Raw genomic sequence first — 27139 nt, 5'->3', positions numbered from 1 at the left:
TTAGGAAGAGTTACTAAAAAATTTTATCATTCTCAATATATATAAATTTTATAGATAGTGGTGTAAATTAAATTATGACAAAGATTAAATAAGAGTGAACTCACCTTTGATTTTAATATTTTTCTAAATGAACTTGCATCTATGTATGTGGTTCATGCATTTGCATCATTCAAATGGTTGTAATCCCTTTTAAAGTATAATATATTCGTGTCATTAATACTTGAAAGGTAACAATAACAAAAAAATGAATGGTTAAGTAATTAATTTTTACCCTTTAGAACCTAAAGAAATAGTAGAATAATAAAACGCATTAAACAAAAAGAATAAGTTAATTTTGTCACAAAATAATTATCTTACTATTGCTGGCTAACTAGAGTACATAATAATTGATCACTAGTGAAATGATCAATTCCAAATCATATTTTTAAATTAAAATATGTCGCATATTCATTTTACTAGGTATGCGGATGATTATTTTCATTTTTAAGTTGATGTTTAGTTGATTGGATTGAATTTAAGTAGATACAATTAAAATATGTTAGATGTTCAATTCACTAGGTATGCGGATGGTTATTTTTATTCTTAAGTGGATGTTTATTTGATTGGATTGGATTTAAATAAGTACAATTAAAACACGCCGGATGTTCAACTCATTAGGTGTGCGGATGATAATTGTTATGTTTAAGTAGATGTTTATTTGGTTAGACTGAATCTAACTCAAATTTACCCGATTTTGCAACACCAAAATCATACAAGTTCAAAAAATGAACAGAACATCTATATGTTTGAGACTAAAAAAACATCACAATGTCTTATGAATAAAACAAACACGCATGCACACACACATATGAGGAGAAACACTTGGTTCTAATAAAATGAATTCCATGACAATGTTAATTTTTAAGAACTGAAATGAGATAAATAAAATGAAATCTAAAATACTCTAGCATTTAGAAACAATGGATTCTATGAACTCTTGAAAGGGAGCCACTTGTCAATCAAACCAAATTCCTGTCAAGGAAAAAAGATACCCTTAATAATGCTGCATCATGATGATAGTGTTAAGGTCGTCAAGGCAGTCGTAAGTTAAAGAAGCTTGTCAAGAGCTCTCTACTTGTAATCTTTCTCCAATATTTTGGCTGCTAGAGATTATACCTGTGATCCTTCTTTCTCTTCTTTGCTCTTCCCTTTTATAACCTGTGCGATAACCGATGTGCATTGAAAAATAGGAGCATAGCTCAATTTTCAGGCATATTAATTACTAGTGTGTAGAAGAAAATGTTTAGAATAAGAAAACCCATCAAATAAATTGACATTTACTTTAAAACAAACATTAAAAAGGTAAATATAAAAAATAAAAATATAAAATACTATGCAAGATAAAAGCACATTTCTTTTTCTTAACCAATATGGTAATGTACTTTGAGTGTTGCATGTTATCTGAATATCACTACCTGTATACTTAGATTTTACCTCGATTTGTTGAATTTCTAAATTTGACAAGAAAATTTTGAAAAGAGACAAAGAATGATAAAAAAGAAACACATATAATTATAATAAATAAGTACCAGAGTCAATTACAATCCACTTTCCTCCTACTTGACCTTCCACACTAGGTAGCATCATTCAGATTGCACCTTTTTGCTTCTGCTTAGCCTGCTTATAACAAAAACAAACAAATGAATAAATAAATAAACAAATTTTGAATTTCTTTAAAAAATAATAGATGAAAAAAAATGCATCAGTAGTTTTATTCATAAATCATGACATAACAAGAACTAAGCCTAGAAACTACAAAATAATACATGTTTGATTTTTTATTTGGCAGCATTAAACCTATGAAAATGGCCAATTCAAGTATCAAAATTTTCAGGTTTCAACACCAAAAATCTTTTACTTTTCAACCTAGTGAAAAGTAAATAGGGATGAGAAAAAAATCTTAAATTCATCAGAGCATAACTAAATGATTGCTTTCACTTTAACCAATAAAATAGAGTGAAACTCAATTCCAACACAGAATAAAATGAACATTCGCATACATAGTAAATTGAACAACCGCTATAGTTAATAATAAACATCTAACAAATTATTCAAATAATAAAAATGGTATACAGAAGAAGAAAAATCCAATAACCTAACCAAAGCCGTTGAATAAACATCCATTTATCAAATAAATCCATAGCCATCAACTAACCTATTGAAGCAGCGATGAGGGAGGCGGTCAGCGTCGGGCCGGTGCGAGAGAGTGCGACGTCGGGTGCGGAAGTTTGGCGGCCTGGCGACAGCAACCAGGTGCTCCTCTGCCTGAATAAACATAACCCAAATTAAATAAGTATATACACGACAACGGTTAAAAACCAGGAAATCAGCACCAAGCACAGTAAGTTTTCTTCCAAATCAGTGCAATAAATCAAACATATACACCTTCACGCAGATGCAACACACCCATTTCAATCAACCATCAGCTAAATTCTTCCCATGAACAGCTATTCATGAAATAAACAACCAACAAGCAACTAACCTTTGGTAGCAACAAGCAGGAGGAGAAAACTACGGCGTTGGGGGCATTCACGCCAGAACAGCGGCGGCGCGAAGAAGCTCTGGCGCTCAGCACTGGGTCAGGTGTGATGGTGTGCCACCCCGGATGCGTACGGTTGGCGGCGCGGCAACGGCTACCGGTAGCTCATCAGCGACGTCGACGTTCGACGGTGGCGTGAGGAAGGCACGCGGGAAGAAGGGATCGGAGCAGCATGCAACCTCCGTGAATGGCCGACCTTGATTCTTGTGGGCAAAGCGTGTGGGTGGCGCCGGATGTCCAGTTTGCAGTGGACTACCACTGGAGGTCCTGTTACAGCGCCGACAATAGAAAATGTTGGGGTGTGGCTGCTGTATTTTCAAATTTGGGGGGTGTGGGTGGATGGGGGGAGGATGGTTAAAACTTGAATAGTCAAAGTTAGGGTTTGGTGGGTGAAAGGAGTGTATTTATTCTATTGGGCCAATTCTAAAGCCCATTGTAACCATTGTATAAATACTACATTGGCTCCCTAGAGGGACTCTATCATATATGAAGTGGCGAGGGCACACATACTTAGCAGCCATCGATCTGAATGGAATAAATATGTTACCTATTTGACGATCTTTGTGATCTTTGTGTTAAACCTTACCCAGTTGGCCGTGGATGGACAAGGACGAAGGTAGCATATATATATTGTAACTGCACTTGTATAGGATTAGTAAAGGAATTAGATCGATAGCTAAAGTTGTCGGCCAAAAATAACATAATTTAACTAATTCTTTTAATTTAGTATTTCAATAACATATTTTAACTTATATTTTTAAATATTGATGATTAATCGATGACAAAAAATAATAAATTTTGATAATCTTTTAATATTTTTCGAAAATTCTTTAGCACCAAAAAAGATAACAAGACAGACACACTTAAGGATTTTATTTATTACTTTATTATCACCAAAATTCGAATTTGGACAACATATTTAAAAAAGCAATATATTTAGCCACTCAACTAAAGTGCTAGTTGTCCATAAGGGTATGTGTGGTTGGAAAAATTATAAATAATTCCAATAAATTTTAAAATGAAAATATCATATTCTCATGTTTGGTTCAAAGTTTAAAAAACTATTTCCAAGCAAGTTTGATTCCAGCGGGAATCAAAATACCATCATTTTAATTCTCACCTTTTCTTTGGGTATATTTGATTCCCATGAAAATAGAATCTAAATAACTATTACCCAAACAGTATCTCACAACCTGATAAATTAAGGACTAATCCGTCGCGGACCTGAACTCCACAAGTAGCAAAAATTTCTATACGTCTTTACAAACTTCATTTGTATGGAGAGGAGCCCGTGATATTAATGTCAAAGTATTTTTACATTAGAGACCAGCACAAATAAGGTTAAAATTTGTATAATCATTAGGCCTCCATTTCGTATGCATCTTTTTTTTATTTGATGAATTAGCCATTATTTCATATTAGATATGAATATGTCTGTTGTTTAACCTTAAAAATAAAATCACTAAAAGAAAGTGACCAAAATAACGAAATATATATATATATATATATATATATATATATATATATATATATATATATATATATATATATATATATATAGCAATAAAATACACCCACACAGAATAGCTAGACAACACAAACCTAACAATGAAAAAGAAAAAGGAGAAAAAGGTGAAGCTGCCACTAAAAATATTAAATAAAAAATGTTTGTGAGAAAATTAAAACTAATCCAAAACATTTAAAAGTTTATTTATTTTGCATTCATTAATTGTTATTAAAATTTAGAATAATTAGATAATTTTAAATATAATAAATATATAATTATAGATATTATATAAATAAAACTATAAACATTAAACTAAATTAAATAAATTTAAATTATTATTTCCTAAACATTATTATTATATTGTATATGATAAGATAACCCCCTCATTAATACTTTTTTAAATAGACAAAAGAAAAAACTAGTTAGGCCGGCTAGGCTAGGCTCATCTTTCATTTAATTAGTATTAAAAACTATACCCACATAACCATGACTAAATTGCTTTAAAACGAAAAAATTAATAAAATAAAAATTAAATATTTAATTATTTTTAAATTAAAATAACAAAATTTACACATAATTAAATTATAAATTTAATAATAATTAATTTTTTATTTTATTATTTTATCAATCTTCTTGCTCTAAAAATCATTTTTCCAATAATAAAAATGGCCTTTATATGATTTGCACCGTTCGTATTCCTATAATTAAGAAAATGACTTAACCTTTTATATATATATATATATATATATATATATATATATATATAAGTTGTCATTAAAAAAAACCAATAAATAAACCTCTAAAGAGGTTTTGGTTTGATCTTTAAATCTTTAATAAATTTTAATTAAGAAAATGACTTAACCTTATATATATATATAATACATCTATTAAGTTATCACAAAAAAAAATAATAATAAATAAACCTCTAAACAGATTTTAGTTTGATATTTAAATCTTTAATAAATTTTAATGACCATATCAATTTTTTTTGTTAACAAATCAGCATTTATGTTATAAGGTAAAGTATTGTTTTAGTTTTTAATATTTGGATCAAATTTTAATTTAGTCTCTAATATTTTAAATGTCTTATTTCAATCTTAAAAAAATTTAAACGTCCTATATCAATCTCTAAAAAATTTAAGTAGGTTTAATGTTAAAGACTTTAGTCATTTTCAGAAGTTCTTAAAAACTTTATTAATGTCTTTATGAATGATCATGAAAACTGATTTATTTGTTTAAACACTTTTAAAAAAATCTGACATAAAAATACTTTGTCATCTTAGTTGATTCCATTAACGAAAACAACTTTTTTTTTTATATAGTTAGACATTTTTTTAGCGTTTTTAAAAAATTAGAGAGTATTTTGTTGTTAACAAATTAAAAATAGATGTTATTTTTGTGAGTGTTTTGATAATGCGAGAGTAAAATTAGTAGTTAACTTAAAATTTGTTGAAACTAATTAAAATGTTTAATTAAAAATTTATTGAAAGATTGATTTAGGATATTACTTAGTATTAATTAATCCACACTTTTTTAATTTATATTATGATATTATTTAAAAGTGATCAATGTGTAATAATAATAATAATAATAATAATAATAATAATAATAATAATAATAATAATAATAATAATAAACGTAAGATTAGTTTATATGATAAATTTTTAGTTTAAAAACTTATTAATTGAAACATAAGTATAAAAAAGTTTACGTGGACAATCCAGGCTTTACAAAGAGATCGTTAAGACATAAGAGCCAACAATTCAACTTAGTTCATTCGTTAGATTCTTGTTCGTCGTTTCATGCATCTACAAGTTGCATTGGTTAAATATTAAAATAGTCATTGATTTACCATTGGGTAAATATTAAAATAGTCATTGATTTTAGAAAACACTAACAAAAATATCTTTATTTTGTATAAAGACAAAAATATTCTTAATTATTATAAAACTCGGCAAAAATAAACAACTAAAAAGAATATTACTCTTTTATTATTGACAAAAAAAATTTATATTTGGCAAATCGTTTATATATTTGATATAAAATTTTGTAGAAATATTAAAAAAATTATTTAAAAGTAGATAAAAAAAAGGACTAAAATTCAATCTCTAGACTTTTTTGTAATTTTAAACAGTATTTTTGGTCATTAGAAAAAAAAAGAATTTGGATTCTCTAAAGTGAGAAAGTTGATAAAATAATAAACTGAAGAGTTAATCACCATTGATTTTGTAACTTTCATAAGATGTATGCTTCACTATCTTAATTTAAGAGTGATTAATTTTAATTTTCACTTTAGCATTTTACCAACTTCCTCCCTTTAGAGAATCTTGATAAAAAAAATTCTACTTTGCATAAAATTATTAAATTTTAAGAATAAAAATATTTTATCTTTTATTATGTTTACAAAAAAAAAATACATAAAAATCTTCTCTAAAATATTTTTAAAAATGTATATTTAATATTATGCAATTTTGTTATATTTTAAAATAATTAAAAAATATTTTTGTCATTAACAAAAATAAAAAGTATTTTTGTCAATATTTTTAAAAATTAGGAACAATTTTAATAGTTTATCTTTTAAATTTATTATTTATTTCTGAGTCAGAAATTGGAATTGGTCATGGAGCAAGTATCATCTAAATACGATGATTTGCTTTTTGAGATGTATTAGTTGTGAACTTGTGAATTGTGATGTATTTTTTTGTTTTTATAGTATTTTTCAATTCGATAAGTTAAGGACTAATTAATCCGTCACGAATCTAAATTTTATTTAAAGGTTGTTACTACTTAATAAATTATTACATATACAAATTAAAGTGAGATTAAATTTTTGATATTTGTTTAAGGGAATAAATGAATTCGACCAACCCAAGTATTTATTATGCAACCCCTCTCTGACGATCTTCATTAGCTGTCAACATGGGTCTTCATGCAAGCCCTAGCCTGTCCGTGAGGCAATATTAGCATGCAAAATTTATAGCGCAGCTAAACTTAAATGAAACCCATATTATCATCATTATTCAATGATGTCTTTTTTTTTAAGGATTTAAATACGTGGGACATATATATAAGTTTAATTATAATATTATATAGCTAGTAACTTTTTATATTTATTTTTCAATTAATAAGTTTTCAGAGATTAAAAATATATTAATAAAATTCTTATATTAAATACAAATGTCAGATTGGTTAAAGTGTTAAATATATATTAGTAGCCAATGAGTAATAGCTCAAATGGCATAAACTCTCCATACTCAATTAAGAGGTTGCGGGTTCGAGTTTCTTATCTTTCTAAATTTTTGGCCAATGAGTAATAGCTCAAATGGCATAGACTCCACATACTCAATTAAAAGGTCGCTATCTTTCCAAATTTTATGCCAATGAGTAATAGCTCAAATGGCATAATCTCTTTGGTAAAAAAATATATATATCTACTTAATATACTAAAACTGGGTTTTTTTCCAGCTACTAAAGGTGATGTGTCGATCTCTCATGCCTCCGTTTTCCCTCCAAAACGAATAAAAAATTTTTTCTATTCTAAATTATTTTATTGTGATTATATTATAATTAATACTAAATGAATAATATATAATTATACTAATTTAGCAATATATCTTCATTATAATTATATCAAATCAATATTTAATGCACTATTAAACTACTTATCAATTATCAATTAAAAATACTTTTAATAATTTTAATGATAATAATAATATCAATAATAGTAATAATAATAATAATAATAAATCTTTGTTACCCGATTCACGTATATCAAATAATTTTTTTAAATTATTTTATAAAAAATATCTTTAATATAATTATATTGTAATTAATATTTAATAAATAATATATAATTATACTAATTTAGAAACATATCTTCATTATAATTGTATCAAATCAAAATTTAATGTATTATTAAAAAATTACCTTAATAATAGGTAATTTACATATTTATTTTTGTTTTACTAAAGTCTATATTTAGTGTTTTTTTTACTACTTCATAGAATAAGAATGTATTCTTCGTTTTTTATTGAAGTTGATCTTTTTAAGGTACAATTTATAATTTTTTATAATATTTTTCATATACTCATTCTATTATATTATTCTTTTGATAATTTTTTATTTGTTGTTACTCTAAGTTATTCTTATCGTCTAATGTTCCAGTTCGATTGTCTTTTGCCATAATCATTTACAATGTATCACATCCATGAAATACCTCATCGAGTTGTCTTCACTCATTCGGGTTCCAACTACATGGATGTAAGCATTTAAAGAAGAGGCAATAGTCTCTACTTTATCGAATGATGGTTGGATCTACTCACCTATTATGACCAACCCAATGGAATGTGGTTAAAGTTAGATTTCTTAGGAGGAGCTCGATTTTTTATTGAGGAATTGCATCCACGAAACTTTATAGGGAAAGTTCAAGTTCCATCTCCTCCATGCTTTTTACGTCTGCCCGAAAATCTTCGAAGTGGAGCACATAATGAAATTGAATTCCCTCAGTTTCAGTTCAGTTTTGCTAAATTCGTGACAAATTCAAATATACAATTTCAACGATTGGTAATATATTTAAATTTTCTTAGTTCAAGCTGTTCATTATTAGAATAATTTTTTAACATATTTTGATTTTTTTCAGAAATTACCAGCTTTCTTTTGCATGCATGCAATGCCATTGAGGGGAATAAGAGTTAGTTTGGTTTCTCGGTGTGGCAATTCTATACCTTGCCGCATTGCATGGATAGCGGATGATGAAGCTTATCTAACAAGAGGATGGTCTGATTTTGCACGAATTCTAAATATTGAAACTTATGATGTTATTTCAGTTGGTTGTCGTTACAAGAATGATTTTATACTATAGGTGACTAAGGACTAGAATAGGTTTAATATTGTTTAAGTAATTTGGTTTTACTATTAGTATTTGATTAAATTATAATTATAGAATTTTAAATTATTACCTCAATTTATATATTACGATTATTTTTTGTGGATGTGCTATTTTTAAATAATTTAATAAAATGAAGTAGTGTCCGATATTATTAAGTTTATTTTTATCCTTTATTTCTTTATTTTTATTTTCATTATATTTGACAAAAAATGAACTAACCTACACATATATTAAATCGTTGACCTAAAAACAATTTATTTGCCAATAGAAATAGATTTTATTTATAATTGGAATAAAATTTATTTGTCAATAATCAGTGAATAAAATTAAAATTACACCCGTGTCATATAATTATAATTGATTAATTGGTATAAAATAAAATTATACCCGTGCCATGAGTAATAATCTAAATAATTCTATCTTAACAAAATATAATTTGAAATAATTTATAAACAATTATCTTAACAAAAATAATTTTTTAATAATTGATTTAAAAATCAATACAAAAAATAATTATTAATAATAGTATTATTAACTGGATAAATAATATAATTTTAAATTATTACTTGAAATATAAATAATATATGAAAATTTATTGAGTAAATCAATGATTTTGCACTTTAATAATTTGACAATTATTACTCAATTAACTAGTTAATTGAATTAGTAATAACAATTTTTAATTTTAAGTTTTGTATATTAAGTAGTTATTAAAAACTTGGTAATAACGATTTACACGGAAAAATTATTGATAAATTCAATTAACCATATAGAAGATAATATACTAACAATTTTAGTATATTATTTATGGCAAGCGAAATTATTTCCTCAAATTTTCTATTAAAATTGAAATTAGTAATAGTTTAAAAAAAGGTTTATTAATAAAATTACTAATAGTCACATTTTTATACACAGGATACATATTTTTTATATATTATTTAAAAAATATAATGAAACATGAATAACGAATGAGTATGTTATTTCTTCGACTAGCTAATTAATACAAAATCGAGTATCATTTTTTATTCGATTGAGGTCATATTCTGTTTGGTGAAAGTTTCAATCACCTTAATTAAATCCTGTCTTTGTGTCTTAACTTATACAGGTAGTAATATGTTACATATTATTTGGTATATCTAAGTAGTTATTTCCCATAGTGAAAATGTAAAAAATCATATTAAGGTTTATTGCCAAATAATTAGTGGATGAAAATAGTAGATTATATTATTTTGAGAAAGTATTTTCATTATAATTATATCAAATCAATATTTAATTATGATAAAATATATTAATTATAATTATATCATAGAATTATAATAATTACGATATTTATGTAATATATTTTAATCATTTATGTACGTAAATAATTAGAAATCAATCAAATCAAATTATCATGGGAAATAATATGTTGTATATTATTACGGGAAATAATCCGTAGATAAAATTGAAATTACACCCGTGTCATATAATTATAATTGATTAATTGGTATAAAATAAAATTATACCCGTGTCATGAGTAATAATCTAAATAATTATATCTTAACAAAATATAATTTGAAATAATTTATAAACAATTATCTTAAAAAAATAATTATTTAATAATTGATTTAAAAATCAATGCAAAAAATAATTTTCAATAATAGTATTATTAACTGGGTAAATAATATAATTTTAAATTATTACTTGAAATATAAATAATATATGAAAATCAATTGAGTAAATCAATGATTTTGCACCTTAATAATTTGACAATTATTACTCAATTAACCAGTTAATTGAATTAGTAATAACAATTTCCAATTTCAAATTTTGTATATTAAGTAATTATTAAAAATTGGGTAATAACGATTTACACGGAAAAATCATTGATAAATTCAATTAATCATAAAGAAGATAATATACTAACAATTTTAGTGTATTATTTATGGCAAGGAAAATTATTTTCTCAAATTAAATTTTATATAATTATAGTAAGTCTCTATAATTAAAGTAATACAAAACTGCTTCATATATAGCAATAATATTATATATATTTATATATCTCTTTTTTTTATCTCGTTTTTTAAAATATTGACATTTAATTAATGTAAAAAATATATAATATTAAACTATTTTGTTATGCATATATGAATTTATATAATAACCCGTATAATTTATACGTATGGCATAATATATATGTCAAAAAAATATTCTATAATTTTTGAAAACCACTGTTTTGTTATATGAAATTGAAATTGAAATTATATAATTTTTATTTATATAATTTTTTTCTATTAGTATCAAATATCTCCATTAAAAATTCATATCGTTTGTAATTATATATATATATAAGTTGTAATAGTCAATTGTTTCAATTATTTTTCATCTACAAAATTTGTACCTTATTCGTATTTCTTTTTCTCTTTATTATTTTCCATACCTAATGACTACAAGTTATGATTCTATCAACAGTATTACCTGTAGTAGATCATGTAATGAAAAGGTTTGGAAAATAAAGGCAAGGATTATAAGGTTATGGAAAGTTCCATCCAAATTTGACAAGAGTAAGACAGCTTATCTAAAAATAGTTCTCATGGATGATAAAGTAGGTTGATTATTCTACATGATTTCTTCGAGTGATGCTAGGTCCAGTTTATATATATTTACTATTCACATTTTAACTTTATTTCGTGAGTAAACTCTTGGAAGAATCAACCACAGTGCGATTTAATAGAGTTGTAAGTGCTAATAGTCTTCGTTTTTAATTTGTTTTACAGTGTGATAAAATTCATTATTCAGTGAAGAATTATTTGGCAAAGATGTTTGAGAATGATCTGATCGAGGGGAAAGTTTATGTCTTCTCAAATTTTCTGATTGAGGAATCAAGCGGAATTTATCTTCCGACTACACATGTGTGTAGAATAACCTTTAAGAAGGAGTCACGTATAGTAAATACGATCGATGATCGTAACATTCCTGACAATCATTTCAATTTTCTCAATCATGCTGATATATTGAGACAAACAAATGAAAAAGCTAACTTATTTGGTGCGTAGTTAATTTGTATTATTATTATTATTATTATTATTATTATTATTATTATTATTATTATTATTATTATTATTATTATTATTATGTTGTTTCATTTATTTGTCTTTAATTTCATGCTTTTAATTCGTCTTTTTTTTTTAAATTAGATGTTATTAGACTCTTAACCGGAAAAGGAGAACTTATAAAATCATATTGAGTATTACTAAATTATTTATGGTCATATTGAGTATATATGCCTGATTTATTGAAAAAAGTAGATTAAATAACTATTTTATAGTTAATACAATTAACACTATATTAAGAAAAGAAAAACAACGCATACAAGTTATTCTTTTATTAATTAAATTATTATAATTAAAATAAAATTTAACATAACAACTTAAAATTATAATTTCAATCTTATCACGTGCATGGCACGGGTGATTAAACGTGTATATTAGTAGTAGTAGAGTAGTGTTGGATTGGAGCCCTTTGAACTAAAAAAAATCTCATTAGAATATTTTTAATTATGTTTGATGTATATTAAAATTAGTTATTAAAATAAAATATATATTAAAATATAAATTTATATAAAAATAAATTAAATTATATATATTTATATATAAATACATAATGACTAATTTTAATGTGTAAATATAATTTTTAGAAACTTTTACCCTAAGAGTAGTTTGGATCGAGTTTCAGGTTCATGCTAATAGAAACAACTAAGTTTTTGTAAGAATTTTTATTGTGTGTGATATAGAGAATAATGTTATCTATTTATACTAAATTGATTATGAAATTTAAAATAGTTAAAACAACTAAATTCTTTAAATAATTTTATTAGAAAAAGATAAGTATAATAAATTTAGAAAAGGATAAACATAATAAATTTTTAAAAAATAAGATATGATAAAAATAAGATAAGAATAAGAGATCTAATATTTTTCTTAGGCTATTTAAAATATTAGTTTGGCAAGAGATAGACAGGTTGTCTCTTAAATAACAAGTCAAAATATAACATATATAGTATCAACTAATTTTAAATTGTACCTTAAAAAATCAACTAAAGATTTCAAAATAAAAAATAATTGGTTGTCTCTTAGGTAACAAGTCAAAATATGATATGTATAGTATCAACTAATTTTAAATTGTACTTTGAAAAATCAATCAAAAATTCCAAAATAAGAAATGGTTGAAATGGAACTGGTTGATAGCAAAATTTGAAAAATCAACTCATTTTAAATATATAATGATTAATTTTAACGTGCAAATAACAATTTTTAAAAAATTTTACCCTAAGAGTAGTTGATGACCCGAGTTTCAGGTTACTGCTAATAGAACAACTAAGTTCTTGTAAGGATTTAATATATTTTTTAAAAAATATAATTCAGTAAATTCATGTATACTTGTAAGGTCAAACATATATTATATATCACAAGTTATTTGAAAATTAAGTAAAAACAATATACAAATTGATTAAAATATATTAGTGGGCTTTTTTTTTTGGGTCTAAAATAGTACATTAAAAAAAGACAAACAAAACGAAGAAAGAGTATTATAAGAAGGATTCTAAGAGACTAAGAGAGTCCCTTCTAAGAATTTTACAAAGCTTATCCTAAGGTTTAAAGAAATGTGTCATGAATTTTAGAAATCAAATCATAATCAACACACTGGCCTAGTATCCCTTAAAGTTGTTAAGAAAGTGTCTAGATAAGCTGTTTCACAAATAACATTACGGGATCGGAACTGCATTTTCAAACTAAAATAAATAATATATTTCAAGAAATTATATTTTTGATAATATATATTATATTCGGAAATTACTTATTATCTGTTTAGTGTTACAAGTGGTTTGAAATTCTTTTTAATAAGGATAAATAATAATAAGATATGTTTGTTTATTATATATATTTTTTGGAATAGAATTTTAATTTTTTAAGTAACCTCAAAATATATCGATAGAAGAATAATGAGCTATTTGATACGATACATAGAGTTATGTTATGTCTACACTAAAATTAGTTACTAAAGTTAGCCACCAATATAAAATACATGCTGAAATATAAATACATATTAAAAATAAATTAAACCACACATGTATTTATACACAAATACATTGGTAATTAATTTTAATGACTGATTTTAGTGTATAAATAGCATTTTTGCGATACATAATAATTGAGGAATATAATAATAATAATTTTACATCTTAGTTTTTATTCTCTTGATAGGTGAGTATTAAATACTATTACTTTTTAGTATGAGAATAAAATTTTATAAATATTTTCGACAAAAAATTACATTTGAAAATAAATCCTAAAAGTCAAATTTTGAAACTTCAATCAAACATGGAAATAAGGGCAAATCACTTGTATAAGTCAAGGGGAGGAAAATTTTTATACAAATCAGCCAAATCAAAAACTGATTCATGAATCAACCAATCCACATTTTTATATAGTTCGAATCACTCTAATTCAAACTTCATCTCCATGTAATTCGAATCATACTGATTCGAATTACACACACGCATACACCCATTAATTCGAATCAACCTAATTCGAATTACACACACAGTAATTCGAATTAGGGTGATTCGAATTACACCCATGCACGTGTTCCAAAGTAATTCGAATTACACTGGTTCGAATTATACAGGGCCAGACGTGTATAAATATGGTGTGAGCGTGAATTGATCTCAATAGAGTGAGAAAATAGCTAGTGAGGAGAGTTTTGTAGTGTTGGTTCATCACATAGGATCGATTAAGAGGAAAACACGATCTGGTGTGAAGTTCACTGATAAGAATCCTCTCAGTATTTTTATCAGGCCTACGACGAGCTATGATGAGGTTCTGAATTCTATACTACAGAAACTTGTTCTGCAAGGTGTGAAACAGGTTCACAAGTTATTCTATCGCATTCCGATCTCAGTGCTGCAAAAAATAGTGAAGTATGATTGTTTCACGATTGGGAGTGATAAGGACTTGCAGGTCCTGTTTCATTTTCATTGGCAGTTTCCTGAGGTTAGGACACCTAAGCTGTTGGCGAAGTTGGTTGATGTGGTATCTAGCTCGGGGGATTTGAACCGGAATACCCACACTATAGGCACGGTAGCCGGTTCTAGCTCCAGACTTGTTGGTGCATCTTCGCCTGTCCCTGTTAATGAACCTTCGGTCGAGCCTGTCGCCTTCTCGTCATTCGCTGTTGATCTCAACTGTAGTGGAGGTGGAGATGTTGGAATAGTGGATGTTATGCCAACTTCTTTAAAGTGTGCTGAACCAGCTGGTCTGGGCGATGCATTGCTGGATGATGTTGACCATGATGATGTGGAGCCGGATATCATTGCTGATGACAGTGGCGATGATATTGGAGCGAGTGATCCAACTGGGGCTGGAGGTGGTTCTAGCTCTGGCACACAGTAGTACCCTCCGCACTTTTCATCTTTGGACTTGGATGCCATGAGACAGAAGGGAGTTCCTAGGGAGCCTACTGGATTTGGTGCTAGAGATGGCCAGGGGTCTGCAGGTCTCACAGAGTTTCAGGTTGGTCAACAGTTTCAGGATAAAGATGAGGCTGTGTTAAGTGTGAAGACGTATAGCATCCGACGCGTACAGTACAAAGTGGTGGAGTCGGACTATCGCCGGTATGTTGCGAAGTGTTCTGAGTTTGGGAAGGGGTGCACATGGTTGATTAGGCTAAGTCTCCGGCAGCACAAGGGTATTTGGGAGGTAAAACGGTACAACGGACCACATACGTGTCTCGTGACGTCCATCTCTAGCAACCACAGGAGTCTGGATTATCATGATATCTCGGAATTCATCATGCCAATGGTTAGAGCTGATGCATCCGTCAGCATCAAGGTGCTCCTGAATGCGACGGCGGCATACTTTATTTGGACCAGATAATTAAAACCACTTACAAAGCCACTAACAAAATGCTCGAGATGCATCGCTGGGGCTACACATATAATGGGCTAGATAATTAAAACCACTTACAAAACCAATTACAAAACCAATAACAAAAATCACTACCATAAACCACTTGCAAAACCACTAAAAAAACCACTAACGAAACCACTAACATAAACCACTTGCAAAACCACTAACAAAACCAGTAACATAAACCACTTGCAAAACCACTAACAAAACCACTAACAAAATCACTAACAAAACCACTAACATAAACCACTTGCAAAATCACTAACAAAACCACTAAAATAAACCACTTGCAGAACCACTAACAAAACCACTAACAAAACCACTAACAAAACCTTTAACAAAACCACTAACGAAACCACTAACAAAAACCACTTGCAAAACCACTAACAAAACCACTAACAAAACCACATATATTATCACTAACAAAACGTAAAAAATCAGTCACATACAATGTTACCAACGTCATTTACCATCAAAACCACTAACATAACGTATATAAACAAACGAATAAGTTATTTAATCCTACTTTAAAAAAAAAAGATTACGTACTAACCTCTTCGTTGATGACCCCGGCTATATGAGCTACTCCATCCAAATGATATAGTCTGTCCGGATTATCCCCCATAGGCTGAATATCCTGCTCGAGCCTTTGTTGGAGTCGTTCTGGGTCGTTTTCTCTGGGATTTGGTGGGGTATGATAATGGAAAAGTGGTTCGAACGAGGTTGGTTCGAACTCCTTTTATAGCCGAAGCATGAGTAATTCGAAACACCCCAATTCGAATTACTACTAGAGCAAAAAATTGAGTAATTCAAATCAACCCAATTCGAATTACTTTGGAACGCGTGCATGGGTGTAATTCGAATCAGGTTGATTCGAATTAGTGGGTGTGTGCGTTTATGTGTAATTCGAATCAGAATGATTCGAATTACATGGAGATGAAGTTCGAATTAAGGTGATTCGAACTATATAGAAATGTGGATTGATTGATTCATGAACCCGTTTTTTATTTGGCTGATTTGCCTAAATATTTCCTCCCCTGGCTTATATATGTGATTTGCCTGAAAATAATATATTTTTATAAAAAAAAATTAATAATAAATTAAAATTTCTTAAATCAAACTTACACTTTAAAAATTTTCTTTATGATGTTGTGTTTCACGCTTTTCCCTTTTCTTTGGTTAGGTAGTTATATACATTAGTGCAATTACGTATTCTTTAGAGTTTAGATATTGTTTTTATTCAGTTTTTAGAGGAAAGAAAAAATAAAAAATAAATTTTTTTAAAAATTTTTTGAATAACTAAAACGTGAAAATAAGTATTTAAATTAATTAAATAATAATAAATCTTTAAAAAAATTGACTAAAGATTGAAATTAAGGTAATGAACAACTAACATCCTTGTATATATAAATATACGTAAGGAGAAGAAGAGAAAATGAAGCATATGCTCAGCTAAGTAGGCACCTTTAATTTTAATTAGCTTGTAAAAGAAAATGCATAGTCTTCAGAAGCAACGAAGTTTATTATTTCAGTACCTGCGTTCATCACCAAACAGCAACAATATTATTCATAATTCAAAAATGATTCTTTCATCTTCTTCTTTATTATTAGCCTCTAACTTTTCTTCCACTGCAGGCAAGGTCATTCCTTGCAAAGGTATGATAAAAAAAAACACAGAAATTCTCAAACTTATTATTATTGTTTCCCTTCATTCCCTTCTAATAATTTCCATATATTACTTGGTTATTTTTTTTCCTCTGACATATGGTAAATATTTGGTTGTTAATATATTCCGGATTTTTTAATTACTTTTTTTGTAAGATAAGTAACAAAAAATTTAATTTTGCATGTATTTAGTTCGTTACGAGATAATTAATAAGATTATATTATTTTTTTTTAAATAATTTCTCGTTCATATATAGTACAAACGAAATATATTTATAATTATATTATTTAAACTGCTAATAGAATAATATGATATTTTACAATATAATTTGGATCAATTTAAATTATTTAATTTAAATCAAAATGAATTCATATAATAGTAATCAATAAAATTTAAAATGTAGATTGAATTCACGCAATCAATCATAACCATTCGCAGAAATTAACAAAATTTAAAATGAAATAAATTATGTAGTTGAAAATTAACTTCCTAAATAATGGATTGCAGCTATTTAGTCACAAAAAAAAAAAAAAATAATGGATTGCAGCTTGATAGTCACACATATATTGCAATTTTTCCGCTTACTAGCACCGTAACTCATGTCTATTGAAATCTCTTCTAAAAAATAGTTTAAATTTGTGAATTTTTTTAAATCCGTACAGATTTTAATAATTTAAATTGAACGAAATTAAATTGTAAATAAAAATTAAACATAATTCAAACTGTACTGAAAAATATAATTTTATCTCGTTGACAATATAAATAAAATAATTATGAATAAAATAATTATGAATATAATTTGTTTATAATGTTAACGAGATATATTTAAAAAAATTACAATCTTACCTCATGAACAAATAAAATATGTACAAAATATTTTGTTATTTCATTGAAAATTCAAACGAAATATCTTTATAACCATCTTGTTTTCTATGTCAGCGAAGTAAATAAATAAGTAATAAATAAAAAATATATAATTTTCTATTAGTGTATTTATATCTGTAAATATTATATTTATTTTATTTATTTAAATAAAAAAATCCATATATATTCCATAACAATATACATCTTTTTGTAGACTTTCAGTCAAAAGAAATTTATGCATAGATAAGATATATATATAATTTTAACATCTCAAATTTAATATAGTAATTAGTACGGTCCCCTGAAATATAATGCTAATCGAAAGTTTAATTTCTCTATGCAGATCTAACTTGTCTATATTTTGCCTAAAACACTTTCTGTCTTTTTCTACCGATTATGTTGCCTGCTCATTTATATATGTTTTAAATGCAATTATTGTCAAATAATAAATAAATGTTAATATTTTCTTCTTCTCCCTTTTTTTTGGACGTGATTTCTAACGGACGTATAACTAACAATTTCTGTTGTGAATGAATGTGATCAGTGCGTACCACCAATATTTCCACGCATATTAGGACACGAAGCATCTGGGTAAGTTGTAATCAATTTGATTGCTCCTGGCCTGTTGCCATTAATGCTTCCCCACCATGAATACATATTGAATTAAAAAAAAAGTCATTTAAAAATGATATAAATAATTTGAAATAAAATATTTCTAATTTATAACTTTATAAATAATGCAAGTTTAAATCTTATAACTAATTAACCCAAATTACTTGCATAAATAATATTATTATATTTTTTTTCTCAAACTTATTAGCACTCAAAGAAAATAAAGGAAACTTTCCAATACTCATTATTCAACTATTCAGAACATTTATTCATTCATAAAACACCCAACTGTGATACATTTGCTTAACTTTATATAGACAAAATCTGTAAATAAAATAATAAAGACAATAAGATATCTTTTTAGTGGTAAAATCTAACTAAACTAGTATTTAGAATTTGTTAAATAAAAAAAATTAGTCAAATTTGCACAAATAAATCCGCAGATTTTGGTGGGACAGATAGGTCGGCTCCTCAGATCAAAAGTTATTTTTCTCTTTTTTTTTTATTAAATAAAAAAGGAATTAGTACTATAAAAATTAATAATTATATTATTTTTAGGTATATTTTTTATTATTAAATTCGTTTCATACTTTCATATATATGTTCAAATTATGTGACCTATTTCTTAAAATAAAGATGATTCTATTGATAAATATTATTTTGAACAATTTTATTAAAATTAAAAATAAAAAAAATATAGTAAAAAAATTGTATTATAACTTACTAATTTTTTATTTGTATTTATTTTTAATTATTATTTTTTAATTATTTTTATTTTTTTTAAAAAAGAGTTAAGTGAACTAGTTCCTATCAGACAATAATACAGAGACAGGCTATAATATTTTAAACCCACTATTAACTTGGTGGAGGATCTGCTCTTTTTTGAAGCAGAGCTTGGCGGGACAGGCTACCCACTTTGCCACCCACCGTGGAAATTTACTCCTAAGCCCGCCAAAATCCACGGATTAAGCGGTGCGAGTTAGTGCGGGATTTTTAAGTTTGACGGTTTCATATTTTCAGTCTCATTTATTTTTTATTTTTTATTTTTTGCAGTTTACGCGGGTCGTTTCAATAGATTTCGGTCCGTTTTCTATCCCTACTCCATGCATACCGCACTATGTTAAATATTTGATCTTGGCACAGAGAAAAGATTGAGAAAGGGAAGATTTGCAAAAGAATAGAGTTTTAGGGCGTGTTTAGTTTAAGAAAATATTTTTTATTTTTTAAAAATTATTTTTATTTTTAAATTTTTAATTTTTTTAAATAATTATTTTTTAAAATACGTAATTCAAATTTAAAATAATTTAAATATAAAATATCTTTAAACAAAACTAGCTAAAATGACTTTCCTAATTACAAAATAAATTAACTTTTTATAAATGTTGCTCCATATTTGTTGATATATTTTGTAGTTTGTACCTAGCTTGTTATATAATAATAATCTTCACAAGATATCAAAAAATGCAATAATTTGGCTATATAATGTCCATGTCTATAATTTGGCCACATTTATTCTGTAATAATTTCTTAAACTTGTGCCTTTTGATTTTCTTGAGTAGCATCTCAATTCCCATTCTGATTTATCCTCGAGTCTTGCTCATTTGTTATCAAAGAAGAAGAACAAATTAAAGAAAAAGAACCGTATCTCATGTATTTCTTTATATACACACAAATAAATTATAAAAATTGGTTTCATTAATATTACAAATATGCAGCCGTATTTTTATTCTTTACTCTCAATCTATTTTCAAAATTCTCTTAGAAAAATATTGAAAACATTTTAACATTTTCAAAACTTTTTATTATTTTAAAAAATATTGTCTTAATTCGTTTTCAAAAAACATAACCAAACATATTTTTAGTTTTATTTTTTATTTTCACACAAAATAAAAACTAAAAATAAAAATTATCAATAGTCAAGAGAAGAAGTTGAATTTAAGTTATTTTTTTCATCCTTTTAACGTAGTCACCAAAATAGATTTAAAACTTAGTTATTGTAGTGTCTGTTAACATAATTATGTAGGAGATAATTTATTTTTCTCTTATAATAATAGTATAAAAGACATAATAGAAAAGAGAAACTTGCACTATTATATATTTTAGTTCAGCCATTTAATATAATGTGATCTATATTTAGTCTCCATCAGATATATTTTTTACTATAATTTTCAGAAATTACAAATATCAATTTCCTAGAATTGTTTCTAATTCTATTAAGAAATACTCATGTTTCAAACCAGGATTCTTTTGTTTAAGCTCCCTGTCGCCTAGACTACAACACTAATTAAGTACTTTTTCGACTTAGTAAGAGGAGTCTCTCATACTCATGACATAAAACAGAAATACATCAAAGAGTAAAGTATCATTTTTGTCCCTGACGTTTGGGGTAAGTCCTATTTGTGTCCCTAACGTTTAAATCGTCCTATTTGTATCCTTAACGTTTATAAAAGTGATTCAATGTTATCCCACTATCAATTATACCAACAAATCAGATTATATTTTTCAATTATTCTCACTTGGATATATTCATTCTCAATTAGGTCTCACTTGGATGTGTTCGATTTTAATATTATACCCACTATTTGTGTTTAGATTCAATTATGTCTCTAGAAAAGTGAATTATGTAAATATTGTAGGAATTAGTTTCAATATTTGATGAGCTATTTTTCGGAGTAGATCATCGATTCTATCCCAGACATTTGTATTCTAACTTCAAGAAGAGATTTTTAAAACTCAAACTAAAGCGCCCATGATGTGTAATTGATGGCAGGATAACATTAAATCACTTTTACAAACGTTAAGGATACAAATAGGACGATTTAAACGTTAGGAACACAAATAGGATTTACCCCAAACGTTGGGGACAAAAACGATACTTTACTCTACGTCAAAAGAATTTGATATATTCAATGACTTTTTCTCTAAATTAAATTTTCTTTGACTTTTTTTAATGACTTTTATTAATACCTCATATTTTTTTCTTTTTCTATTAAAAATAAAAAAAAAGATAAAATAAAAAATAACATATTCAATGAATAAAATGAAAGAAATGATGAATGTAGCAAAAATTTTATGAAAATTTAGAAAACAATGCTCTTACTTTTTGCCTTTTAAGTCTTGGCTAAATGCTCCTTTTATATAAGTGCATTACTTCCAAAATTTGAAGCTATCCATAGTGACAATTTCTACACTCTAAAGACAGGATCGTAGTTGTCTTTCTCCTTTAGAAAAATGAATGCAACAGCAGAGGTAGTGAAGAACTGAAGATGCAAATATGACGTGGACACAAGGTAGCAGTGATAGAGGGTCATAATTGTGTTGTCTTTGCTGTCTTTTACTGTTTTTTTTCTTTTCTTTATGGACCTTAACCTCTCTGTAGTTTTCATTTTACTGTTCTTTAACACTAAATCCTCTTCTTGGTTTCACAGGCTACCCCTCTGATTTGGTAAAGGAGCAGCACCACCAAGTGTATTTTGGTATGGCAGGCTTATAGCTCACTCAACACGCTCTGACTCTAGCTTCACTTCTCACAATGCTTGCAATTTCCAGTGGGGGTTAAATCTCCATTGGTTACCTAAGCTTTCCATTGATGTTCTGGCTGCGATCTCCTGAGCTAGTCTGTTTCCCTCTCTCGGCGTCCAAGCAAACCCTATATCCTGCAAATCATTCGAAAGTATTAGAATATCTTTGAGTATTGCATCAATTTTCCAAATTTTTTCTTTTGATTTTACTGCTTGAACAAGAATTAGGCTATCTGATTCTATAATAGTTTTTCCAAGTATTAAGTTTTCGGCCATAATGATAGCTTCCCTGAGTGCAGTTGCCTCTGCTATTAGGCTTGACTTGGCTTTGAAACTTGATGCAGATCCTGTAATGATAATTCTCATGTTATCTCTGATTATTGCAGCTGAAGCTGCTTTCCCCGTTTCTCTACAAAAGGACGCATCTACATTTATTTTTAGCCAATCTTTCGGTGGAGGTCTCCAGGTAACTTGCTTTCCTCTTCTATTATTCTTGTGTTGCTGTATTTCTTGCTGTGTGTTTCTGGTTTGTCTGAAGTTTGCCTCTATTTTCTTTGCCATGATTATAGTTGCTTTAGGATTGACTTCATTGTTTTGAAAGATAAAGTGGTTTCTGGATTTCCATACAGCCCAACATAAGAAACCTAAACTGGCTATATCATCCTCTGCCTGCCTTTCACCTCCAGCTCTAAGTTTTTGAATCATCCCTAGGAACCATTCTCCAAAAGAGTACATCGAGGTTGGTGTTGGTATGCATTGGATTTGTGAGCCGAACCAAACTGCTCTGGTCCAAAGACACAATAAAAGAGCATACTCCACCGTCTCCTCTGCCTCTAAACATATCCTATAGTTAGGGCTTTTTGCAATCTTTCTTTTAGTCAGATTGGAATTAACTGCTATTATGTTTTGAGCTGCCTTCCAGAGAAAAATTTTTATTTTTTGTGGAACTTGCATTCTCCAAATCTCCTTCCAAAGAGCTTTAAGATCTGTGCTTGTTGATGCCTTCTCTCCCTCTTCCTTTGTTTTCTCCTCTTTTGCTGTATAATACCCTGTCTTGATTGTGTAATCTCCATCTATCTTATATGGCCAAATTAAAGTATCCTTCTTATTCACTAAGTTGATAGGAGTTCTTAGTATTCTTTTAGACAAGTTAATCAGAAAAAGGGTGTGAACTTTATTAGCATCTCATCCTTGTCCTTCAACTAACAACTCTTTAACTTTCATTCTTCTCGCATTCTCTAGTGCTTCCAATCTGTGTTTTCCTTCAACCCAATTGTTCCCCCAAACCTCTACTTTAGATCCATCTCCAATGCTCTAGCTTCCTTTTCGTCTAAGAAAATCCCTGCCTTCTAAAATGCTTCTCCAGACCCATGATGGGCCTCTATGCACTCTAGCTTCCCAAAAACTGTTGTTGGAAAAATATACTGCCTTTAAGATTCTTACCCATATGGCTTCCGGATTTCTTAATATCCTCCAAGCCTGCTTTGCTAAATGGGCTAGATTTTGTAATTCAAAATCTTTAAATCCTAAGCCCCCATCCTCTCTACTCCTTAAAATTTTTGCCCAACTTTTCCGATGAATACCACTCTCTTTTCCTGAGGATGCCCACCAAAATTTTGCCACCCTTGCACTAAGCCTCCTACAGAAGTTTTTAGAAAATTTCACAACATTCATGGTATAAGCTGGAATCGCTTGAATCACTGATTTTATAAGAACTTTTTTTCCAGCTTGGTTCAGTAATTTCTCCTTCCATCCTTCTATTTTGTTCATAACCTTCTCCTCTATCCATTCCAAAGCTTTGTTCTTTGATCTTCCCCATATAGTTGGTAGTCCAAGGTACTTTCCAGGATTCTCCCAAGCTGCCATACCTAAGATCTCCTCTATATTGACCTTAGTTTGAATAGGAATAAGACTTCCAAAAGAAATGCCTAATTTCTCCAAATTTATTCGCTGACCCGAGGCTTCAGTGTATCGATTAAGAACTTGAATAATCTGATAAACCTCCTCTTCCTTAGCTTTAGCAAAAATAATACAATAATCAGCAAAAAGTAAGTGTGTTATTGATGAATCCATATTCGATGATGATTTTTGACTAGAATTGAATGGATTTTCATCATATAAACTTGCACTTATTCCCTTGAATAGCATGCTTTTGAACTTTCCTTCCAAATTGCGGTTGATTATGAAAATATGCTCTTTTGTGCCTAATTTAATCTATTTTATTCCATTGGCCTTCCATTCGATGCCTTGATATTGTTTGTGAGTGATTTCAGGTGTATAAGGTAGGAATGGATTGGAGAAAATGGAAGAAGAGCATGCAAAGTGAAGGAGACAAGAAGAAACAAAGGAGATGAGCTCAGAGACGTGTGCGTGCCCACAGCTACCCTATCAGAGCGCATAGATTGCATCGAGCGCGTCGCGCGTCCAGCCAAGCATCGCGTAGTGTGCGTATGCACCGCTATTTGTGTGTACACACAGGCCTGGATTTCTCGCGAAGTGTGCGGACGCATGCATCTGTGCGTCCACACAGGTGTCCGCACATGACTTCATTAAAAGAGCACGTGTCTCGTGATTTGGGAGCTTTGGAGGCCCATTTCTGAAGTCTTCTAGCTCATATTGGAGGGAAAATGAAGGACATAACATAGCATATCATTAGTATAGTTTTAGGAGTAGTAGTAGGAAGCTTTAGTTAGTTTTTCTCTAAGTTTTTCATCATCTCTATTAGGGTTTATATTAGGATTTTACATTCAAGTGCCATTTCCATTTTTGATCTTGGATTTTGCTAAGCTTCCATTGTAAGTACTCTTTTGTTATTACTCTTTATAGTTACATTGTCATTACTCTTTCTTCTAATTCAAGTTATAGTTCAATTTTGCTTCTCTGTTGTAATTTTAATTTCTTGTTGATGAATTTGATGTTTAATATTTGTTTCATGCTTTCTTGTGTTATTCTTGTTGATTGAGACCACTTGTTGCTTTTAGTTTCAAGCCATTTCTTATTTTCTCTATGTTTAAGGTTTTTGCCCTCCAAGTGTTTGACAAAATGTCAAACATGGTTTTAGGCTAAATTTTTGGTTCTTGGCTTGGGTAAAGTGAGTAATTGGGTTCCTAGAGTTGGAATGTCCAACATTTAGTTTCAATTCTTGAGTTGTTAATTGTTCTTGTTCCCACTAACACTAAGTTGTTGCTAAAGCAATTAGCAAGCAATTTAGGATTTGTGGGTTAAGGACACTTATGCTCATTTAACTTACTTTCCGATGTGAGGGTTGATCAAGTGAGACTAATCCATCATAATTGTCATAGTTGTAGTTCTAACAAGGAAAGAACCCTTAGATCACTCCAAGTCAAGACTCTTTTTGATGCTTTTAATCTTTCATACATTTCCATGTTAATCTCTTTTATACTTTACTTGTTTATATTACATAGTCGGTTCTTTAATTTCTTAATTAGTTCAATCATTACAATTTTTCATGTTCTTTTATTGATTTATATGTTTATTTCTTCATTCACAAACCCTTGATCACTACAATCGGATTTACATACTCATTGTTCTAAAGTACTCCTTGGGAGACGACTCGGGAGTCAATACTCTTGGTTTTAAATTAGTTTTGAATTGTGACACATCTTGTGAATTTCTAATTTGATCGGCGGCCAACTTGTTGGGTTAGGACTATACTCGCAACGCTAACTCCAATTTTGAGGAAAATTCCTAACCCGCTTTTGGTCACCATCAAATTTTAGCGCCGTTGCCGGGTAGTTCACTTTAAGTGCAATGAGTTCTACAATTTTGGTTGTTGTAAATATGTGAGTAGTGTAAATATTTGAATTTTGATTTGCTACTTAGAACTAATTGTTGATATTACTTTTCTCTTTAGTAGGAGGCGCCTCTATCTTAGAATTGATAGCAACTAACACTTTTTGTTTGTTTAGCCTTGGACAAGTGGATATAATTAGAACATATATATACTCATTGGTTCATTATTTTTGTTGATACCATTGCGTTTTATTTTTCCTATTCATCATGAACTATCACCCTTTTGCCTTGGAGTCTGGTTGTTATCATGTTGTAGGAGGTAGCAATTCCGACGTTGGTCCACCTCAAGGTATGGGATGTCAATTTGAGGAAGGGTCACAAGCAATCAACTCTTGGTAACAAGGACTATTGCGAGGGCCCCACGATCTTAATGTATATCAACCTCTCACACCTAGTGGAACACGTCCTCACCACAATTTTGCTCGTCCATATGCTTATGCTTCATACCCTCAACATGAAATGCAACCATCATACCCTCAAGCTCCTTTACTTTTTCCACTACCGATTCCCTCCCCATCCATTTACTTACCTCCTCACCTGGGACAACCTAGCTTCTACCACCATCCAATCACCATTAACTCCCCTTATGGAGAGCCTAGCTTTCAAGTCCTCATCCAAGAGCAAAGAGAATTTCAAAGGAAGCAAGAGAATTGCATGGTAATTCTTGTCGAGGCTTTGTCACGTCTAGCACCCTTTCACTCCACCCCTAGTAACCTTGCTCCTCCACCCTTGCCACACCCATC

At 28.6% G+C, this 27139-nt stretch overlaps 1 protein-coding gene and 1 long non-coding RNA gene across 2 annotated transcripts in view; both read left to right on the top strand.

Annotated features, from left to right (window-relative positions):
• The first annotated feature begins 17391 nt into the window (after positions 1-17391).
• The window catches only part of LOC107620518 (alcohol dehydrogenase 1-like), a 73128-nt gene continuing 63380 nt past the window's right edge, over positions 17392-27139 (top strand). Inside the window, exons 1-2 of the mRNA XM_088507688.1 lie at positions 17392-17662; positions 18995-19041. Of these exons, the coding sequence (XP_088363814.1) occupies positions 17414-17662; positions 18995-19041 (296 nt within the window). The 5' untranslated portion in view covers positions 17392-17413. The remainder of the gene's footprint in view (positions 17663-18994; positions 19042-27139) is intronic.
• Positions 19953-25365, top strand: LOC110267436 (uncharacterized). The gene is made up of 6 exons (XR_015907094.1): positions 19953-20034; positions 20116-20143; positions 22261-22352; positions 22491-22735; positions 22970-23049; positions 24857-25365. It is a non-coding gene; the product is annotated as an uncharacterized LOC110267436 (long non-coding RNA).

This window comes from Arachis ipaensis, chromosome B10 (assembly GCF_059453495.1).
Source record: "Arachis ipaensis isolate K30076 ecotype BB chromosome B10, ASM5945349v1, whole genome shotgun sequence".
NCBI lineage: Eukaryota > Viridiplantae > Streptophyta > Magnoliopsida > Fabales > Fabaceae > Arachis > Arachis ipaensis.
The sequence above is the reverse complement of the archived record's forward strand: the minus strand, read 5'-3'. Positions and strand labels throughout refer to the sequence as shown.